Genomic DNA, 8659 nt, shown 5'->3' on the forward strand with positions numbered 1-8659 from the left:
GTTCACGCTCCCTGCGTCATGCCACTCCTCCTTCATTGCAGTAGATGTGTCCTGTCGTTCTCTGTTGTCATCGTCTTGATGACCATCATCTGGGTGCCAGATTCCCAGTTCCGACCCATCATCTAGTATGTCCGCCGTTTCTTTGTTGTCAGGGATTGAGCCCACTTCAGACTCCTTGATGATCACATCTCGAACTGCCATCACCTTGCGTGTGTTGGGTATGTACACCAGGTATCCGTTTTCTCCTTCAGTGTAACCCACAAACTTTCCTTCCAGTGCCTTGGGTTCAAGTTTGCTGACTTCTCTGTCCCTCTTCCTCATGAAGACTGTGCAACCAAAAATAGATAATTTACTAATTGAAAGCTTAGGTTTTATACCTCTCATCAGCTCTGCTGCGCATTTTTCTTCTCCTCGTCTCACAACCAAGTTTCTGATCCTTGCTGCGTGAAGAATTGCTGCTCCCCACATCATCTTGGGAAGTCCTGAGTCAATGAGCAAACATCTTGCCATCTCCAGCAGTGTCCTGTTGCACCTCTCAGCTAACCCATTCTGTTGTGGCGTTTCTGGTATGGTCTTTTCCTGTAGAATGCCTGCATCTAAGCAGTACGTCTCGAACTGCTCTGAGAGAAACTCCTTCGCATTGTCTTGCCTCAGCTTCTTGGGCGTCCCCACACTGAGAACAAATTTCTTCAGGCTGGCCAGTGCTTCACTCTTTGCCTTAAGCAAGTCCACAAACACAAACTTCGTGTACTGGTCTGCAAACACAATGCAGAACCGGAACCCTGACAGTGACTCTACTCTGAAAGGTCCCATCACGTCTGTGAACACCCTCTCCAGCTTCTCTTCTGCTTGGGTCTCTGCCACTCTTGGTACTGGAGTCTTTGTGATCTTGGCCAATGCACACACATTGCATACATCATCGAGTTCTCCCACTGTCTCTGGTGCATTCCTGACCACATCTGCTTGATTCAAATGACCCAATCGTCTGTGCCACTTCCTTGCACTGTCAAGTTTCACGCTGTTGGAACTCATCTTGAATTCTAGAACGCTGCAGGGTTAAGTAAAACAAATTATTTTCTTGTGTTAGTTTTACCCGAGTTCCCTTCTGGAGTTTCATGCAGCTGTTTCCTCTCTCGAAAGTGAAGCTATGTCCCCACTCCGTGCATCTTGAGACTGATAGGAGGTTTGAAGAATAGTCCGGCACACACAGAACATTTTTGAGTTCGCATTGGAATTCCCCTTTGTTTGAGGGTATGCTGATCCTCACACAGCCTCTGCCCACCACTCTGGAAGCCTCTCCGTTGGGATTTCTGACCACTGATTGAATGGGCACAAAGTCCAGAAACGCATCGATGTTCGTCACTATGTGATCTGTACAACCACTGTCCACTAGCATGCCTGCTGTCTTCCACTGGGTAAGAGCTGCCCAGCATTCCTCGTCTGGTGTAGCCAATGTTGGACCCATTGCCACTGACTCATGTTTGCCTCCATCTCTTTGTCTCTTGCATTCCCTGTCTAGGTGACCCTTCTCACCACACTTGCTGCATTGTGCTGTCTCCTTCCTCCTGCAGTCCTTGGCAAAGTGTCCAGGGATCCCACACACAAAGCAGTTTCCTTTCTTGGGTCCCTTCTTGAAGTCACGCTTCACTGCCAGTGCCACTGAACCACTTTGTCCCTTGTGTCTCTGCACCGTGCACCCATGAAAGTTCTGCAGCCTTTTCCTCAACTCTGTGAAGTTCGTTGCCGGCTTCAAGTTTTCCTGTATAACAAAATTTTCATACCTCATTGGCAGACCATTGAGGACCAAGGCGTTGAAGAGGGTCTCTGAGACTGCTTCCACTGCTTCTTGTAGCCTTTTGAGCAACTCCTGTCCTCTGATGAAGAAGCTGTCCAAATCCTCAGAATCCTCGAGCTGCAGTCGAGCAAGCTGTGCCACTAAAGTCACCACTGTCGGCGTCTCCACGCTCTGAAATCTCTCTTGCAAAAGCTTCCAAGCCTTTGCTCCATCTCCAATGCCATCATCTCCCACACAGTCATGTCTCATCAGCATGAGGGTTGTTGCATCTAGAATCAGTACCAGATGGCCTCACACATTGTTCCGTTTCTCCTTGATGTCTGCAACTTCCTTCTCATATGCATCCTTCAGCACCTTGTGGTTCTTCTTTTCATCATTGGTTGCCCCATTGGCCAGTGGCGCAGGCTCATTGGGTTGCTCCTCTGTCCCCAGTAGTGATTTGTAGAGTCCCTTCGTCTGCATCATCGCCACAAATCTTGTGCTCCAGATTGGAAAGTCCTGTGCCTTTCCTGTGTAGGTCAGCAGCTTCACTGTCTGTTGATCCATTGAAGTTTGAGCAGGCAAAACAGTTGTGAAAAGAAAAGGTACTAAGCAGAAAAGGATTATGACTGTCAACAACAAATTAGTTTTGTTTTGGAAATTATTTTTATGACTTAAAAAATTGCTGGGCCCATAACCTGTTGGGTTATGGACTTTCGCAAGCGGAATAAAAAGCGTTTTTAACTAAGTAAAAGAATTAATTTCTCAAAAATGAGAGAATAACAAAATGATATTTTACAGTAGAATTTAGAGATTTACAGGAGAGATCTGATTATTAGATCAAGATGGTGATTTGAATTTGGGGATGAAAAAAGACTCAAAAATCAGCTGTATATATACCCATTATCAGTGTGAAAAAGTCAAGATACAAAACTAATCTTAGCACCGTGATTTATAGTGGGGGTCGCAAAGGTTACCCAATATGGTTTGCTTCTGCAAATCAGTCGCAAAGGGAACCATAAATGGAATGCATTTGCACTTTTCTGAGAATTCATTCACACTTCCGGAGATATCATCATCATTTAAAACATGCTGGGAAGATTTTACATCACTTAATCTAACTCTAATAATAGTTATCTAGATTCACCAATTTGAACCGAATATTGATTCTCAGCACCATTTCTTGACGATTCATTTATATAATTTCTTTGATCAAAATCAAATTGCTTGTCTTTCTAATCTGGTAAGTCAAACTTTCTTTCTAATTCTCACTAAGTTTAAGACTATAGTTTGATCGAAATTCTAACATAATATAAACGACAAATATTTGAATGTCTTTGGAAACGCTTCTCGATCTGTTACAAAAATAATTCTTTGCAATTGCTTTTATCATTTAACCTTTTTTCGGTTCCTACTGACAAAATGGCTCCGTTTTTGATCATATAATACTGGACTGTATCGTTCAGTACTTTGCTACGGTTAATTTTACTCTGAACTGCATTGGTGCTCTATCTTGATTCTCAAAGCCTCTTCTCATATTCTGATTATTTGGGGAGAAAAAAAGGATTGAAGGGTTATTTAAATATAACAAAAGGGATAATAATGTTGAAAAATAGGAGAATTTATTAGGTTCCAGACTTAGTTTTTAATATTTCAAAACCTTTGGGTCAAGTTTTTGTTGGATGAAAATTAGAATTCATTTTTTGCCTTTCTATTTGCTTCATCACAGATATAAGATGTTTTTAAAAGCCCACGTATGTTAGTTAGTTTTATTATTTTGAATATAGTACGGGCAGCTTTTGATTTTTATGTCGATAAAATTGATTTTAACAATCGCTAGCGAACTTTCTTAGTTTTAAAGCTCTCTACTCCTCAAAACGTTTAAGGGTGATTTTTTGAGCATTGATAGATTTCTCAGTGTTTTTCTATCAATTTGTCCCTTAGGCGCTATAATGATGGGTTTTGTTTTTTCAATGCTGCAGAGGCCAATATGCTTCATTTCTTAACTGGAAAATGACATTTGGCACAAAATTTGGTTGAATTCGCAAACTTTGTGTCCTTCTCATTACCGCATGCCTAGGTCGCAATAATGATAAATCATTCGTGTTTTCCAACATAGAATTTAAGTTATATACAGTTTCAACTAGTACAGATTTTGATCGCTAACGTAAAATGCTAAATTTTGTTTTGGCCTTTTTTTGTCTTCGTTTTGTGACTAATTTGCAAAAACTAATACGGATTTTTTGCTATCTGCACCAACTTTGGCATCTTAAAAATCGGCAGCATTTTTGTACCTACTTAACACTCAGTCAAACTTTTAATGCAACGATTTCTCGTTTAACGAGTTTGTGAATGAGAGCGCACATTATCGATCCTCCCCTTTCGTAGAAATAGTGGCAAAACTGAGATCAGAACTCCCGATGACACAGCATTTTTGTACCTACTTAACACTCAGTCAAACTTTTAATGCAACGATTTCTCGTTTAACGAGTTTGTGAATGAGAGCGCACATTATAGATCCTCCCCTTTCGTAGAATGAGTGGCAAAACAGATCAGAACTCCCGATGACAGCTTTTGTCACATTTAAAAACTTTGCGTCTTTCATTTACAAAATTTTCAATTCTCAATCGATTGCCACATAACGGAGATCAAATCAGAAAAGAGTATTTTAGAGTTGGTTACGTTCGCCAAAAATAAGCTCTACCCAAAATTTGTCCAATATTTTACTTTTAGATACGTAGCGGTAGCTTAGCAATAATAGCAAATTCTGAAATCCTTTCTTCAAAAATTTGACTTCTGAAAAAAAATACAAAATTTTAATGCAAAGCAGATCGCCGAATTGAAATAAGATTCTTTTGCTGCCGTTTAGTTCTTGTTTTGAGTTCAAGCTAATTTTTTAATTTACAAGGAAATTAAACTCATAATCGGTTTCTGGGCAGGGTAAAACTTAACTTCGTTGAGGTAATGTAAGAAACAATCTGAGCATACTGGTCAATTTCATTGTGGGAATCAGAAAAACAACTTGGGATAGTCTTTAATTTTCGGCTAGTGTAAGGAATTATTGTTGCTTGCTCCCCTATAACGGAAAACGCCACCAACTTGTGTCATGAATGCAACCCTCTCATTGCGCGAGAATGAATGGAAAAAAGGGGCCTTTTCCATTATAGCCCCCACCCCCAACAGCTTAGTGGTCATATTACGTATTGCCCCAATCATTGTAACATACCACAATGGGGACTATAACTTCAGGGGGGTATAATGTGAAAGACCTCATATATGAATTTCCTTCGTTTAAACCGTACTCGAAAAATTTTAGAAGTAAAATGAGAGTTCTCAATGAATGTCGAGACCGAATTTTGCCGCATGAATCGAATCTTCGCTGCTTACTATTACTTCCACTTGTTAGTACTGGTTGAAGAAGACCGGGATGTCCTCAAAAGTGAGATTTCGGACTAGAAAACGAAGGTCACTCATATGGCTGTTTTATTTTTTAAGGAAACTGAAACAGAATTAAGAAAGCTGAGCAAATAGAATTGTGTACGCTCAAACCTACAGTTGAGTGTAATTGCTTGAAACGAAACTGGAAATGATGTCTGATAGAAGAAGATTCAGAAACCGCACCTTTGAGGGGTCAGAAAAGCAACTAGTCTCGGACCCCATTATGAAAACTGATAAGCATTGACAATACAAGTTGACGTCGGCACAACTATTAATTTTAAAATTTAAAAGATAGAAAAATTAAATTACTCGCCAAGCAGTTATTTAAAATTAATCCAAAATTGTCAGGCAAACTTCAAAATAAACATTAATAGACTCAATCTAAAAGTAGCATCGCCCGCAATTATTTTTCAAGCCGAAAGCCAATTTCATTGCCAATCGATCCAGAGATAAAAGCTGGCAATTCTTGCTGGGGTAAAAATTCTCATTTACAGAGCTAATGGTATGTTATGGGAGTCTTTTGGTCATTTTGGGAGCAGAGAATTGGTTCATTGTTTGTTTGTTGGTTTGTTTACAATTCGGCCTTGTCCTTCTCTTGGTTGTCCTCGTAGAACAAAAAGTCCTGAAGCGCAAATATTGAGTTAAATAATACCCGAACAAAGATTTTTAATCCAAAATGGGGGGGGGGGGTGGACCTGACAGAAAATAGTCAATCCTTTGCTTCTACTTTTTTGATAAGGAGCTAATAATGATCTTACGCATGATTAGTTTTTTGTAACCTTGAACTATTCCAACTTATTTTTATGCTTTGCCCTGCATATCCATGGTTAGATTTCTATTACGTTGTCTCACCCAATGATGCCTAAATAACTACTTGATAACACCCAATTGCGTTGCCCATGAGAACAGTATTTTTTTCAGTTTTGTGCGGTAATATTTTTTTCGAACTAGAAGCAAAAATTCATGCAAGTAATTATATGTACGTGTCGACGAGATGGGATTTTTTGTTGCTTTATACCAGCTAATATTAGTGTACAATACTGAAAAAAACTGTAATATGCAGGCCAAAGCATCAAAATAAGCTTGAATAGTTCAAGGTTACCAAAAAATATTCAATTTGATTAGTGTAGTGGTAGTTTTGGTACTAACAATGAGGAAGGTGGCACACATGAGAAGTGCCTTGGCCCTGACATCCAAGTCCTTAGGGAAGGAGACACTGTAGTTGTCTGCATCTGTGAACACCTCTTTCACCATCCCCGTGAACTGCTTCTTCAGCTGACCCACCTCCTCACCCGTAGAGGCACTGTTGATCTAAATAATAATTAATGAAATCCTTACGTGATCAACCATCGCCAAAAAAACTGACTTGAAAATTACTTTTCTTTCAACATTTTGCGTATCCCTCCTTGGTCTAAAATTTTGGCGAAATAACGCATTCACTGGTTTAATATGAATTTTTGGATATAATAAAGAAAAACTGCGGGATGATTTAAGGTAAAAACAAATTCTCGAAAATTAAAATTTAGCACGCTTTTTTAATAATTGTATTTAACATTTATGACATTTAAAACATTTAACATTTAAAACATTTAACTGTCTGAAAGTAACCTTAAAATGATTTCGTCAGCTTGATATAGAATAGAACTAAGATTTCTCGTATTTAATACTTAAAATAATGCAGGGCTAATCAACAAACTAGGCGATTGTGTTTATTTCTTACAGTCCTCTAACTTAATATTTTACTTCGAAAAGGTTTGCTTTTCAATAACAAAATTTTGAATTTGGCACTGTATTATTCTGTTTTGCAAATCTTAGTTTCCTGTCACGAGTTTCTGGGTACGCAAGCACGCATTCAATATAATAGCGTATGAATAAAAATTCAGTTGCTGAAAACTAGGAAATTAGCACCTAAAGCCAAAATACAACAGACTGCCCCAGTCGAGAACAGACGGTTATCTTGGAAAATCTCGCAGGAAGATGGTTATCTTGCAAGATTGTTACTAGTTCGTTCCAGTCGAGCTCTCCTCTGATTGGTTCTCACTCATGCAACACATTTAGTTTTGAGCGGAAAATTCCTAAGACTCAGTTGCGTGTTTTCTTAAGAAATATAATGAAAAAAATAGATATATCTGGAAATATAAATTATCCGAAGAACACAACGTAAAATCGTCAATTGAGCTCCACAAAGTAAATAACTGTTAAAAATTCTGTTTCTTAGACTTTATCTAACACAGCTACACGTTTAGATCGCTTTCTGATTAAAAGATATATGTAATATTTTTATTTTCACCTTATACAGTTTCATGCCATTCTATTCAGCTTCTGAATTCGTATTGCAGGGTCTTGTGCAGAAAAATGGTTATAATGCAAGATTCTGTCAGAAAAATGGTTACCTTGCAGGATTCTGGCAGAACAATTGTTATCTTGCAAAATTCGGGCAGAAAAATGGTTATCTTGCAAGAGTCGTCTGGCATATTCTTGCAAGAATCAGACAGAATCTTGCAAGATAACCATTCGATTTTGATTCGGGTTTCGACTGTCATTTTTATGCTTTCTTTTATCAAAAAATGAGACAGACTATGAATAGTGTGCGCAATCGAAATTTTTTGTGCTATTTCTTAGTTCTTCTGTAAAATTCGTTTTATCCTTTTCTTGTGACTGGGTATTATTTTTGTCTGTGGTCCGCTAAATGAAGTTGCGTGAATACTTTCAGGTGCTTTTGTTCTCATTCATACTGGTCGATTGATAGTTTTCTACGATTGTGCTCTTACATTCATAAATGTATTTGTTGACTCGTACTGTCTGGTATCGAATTATTGTCGAGGAATGTTTGGTATTGACTCCAGCTTTTTCTTATAATGGGACGAACAGATATCTCATTTACGAAGTACAAGCAACATTGTACTCATAATCTTCGATTAAAAAAAGATGAGCAACAACAGAAAATTTGTTACAGCAAAAACGCTTTCATTTTCAATTCGTTTCCAAGAAAATAAAAACTTCGTATCCGTTTTCAAAGCAAATAGTACTTCTGCGTTAGGAGGAAAACAATTATAAGGAACTTTCTTGGTAACAATTGATCCTAGTAAATTTATTTCATCGTCGTATTTTCATCGTTTCCGGAAACGAGATAAATGTTGCCCGATAATTTTAACGCTGAAAAGTGTAGCCCAAAGCAAGTTGCTTCTTCTTTTTGATTTTGAAGCCTTCTATTATAAATGGCGGTGCATCATTTGCTGATCGTGTCGACAGAAAGAATAACGCATTGTGGTATAGTGCTGCCTAAGTTAAAATTTGCTCGTTTGAAAAAATTTTCTTTACTAAAAACTTGGGTTTTGCGGAACTTTAAGACAAGACCACTGGCAATTGCACAAAGATAAACAACGAAATAATCTAACTAGAGTGAGCAGTAAGCTTTAGTGTGGGGTGCGCTTAATTTGTTGGTCT

The 8659-nt window shown here is 38.4% G+C and overlaps 1 protein-coding gene across 1 annotated transcript in view; it reads right to left on the reverse strand.

The window, feature by feature from the left end:
• Positions 1–5495: 5495 nt before the first annotated feature.
• Positions 5496–8659, reverse strand: part of LOC142344982 (phospholipid scramblase 2-like) — an 18072-nt gene continuing 14908 nt past the window's right edge. The window contains exons 7-8 of the mRNA XM_075397066.1: positions 6362–6523; positions 5496–5834 (exon numbers count right to left, since the gene is read on the reverse strand). Of these exons, the coding sequence (XP_075253181.1) occupies positions 5784–5834; positions 6362–6523 (213 nt within the window). The 3' untranslated portion in view covers positions 5496–5783. The remainder of the gene's footprint in view (positions 5835–6361; positions 6524–8659) is intronic.

The sequence above is a fragment of the Convolutriloba macropyga genome, chromosome 8, assembly GCF_964194025.1.
Source record: "Convolutriloba macropyga chromosome 8, txConMacr16.3, whole genome shotgun sequence".
In the NCBI taxonomy this organism is placed as follows: domain Eukaryota; kingdom Metazoa; phylum Xenacoelomorpha; order Acoela; family Convolutidae; genus Convolutriloba; species Convolutriloba macropyga.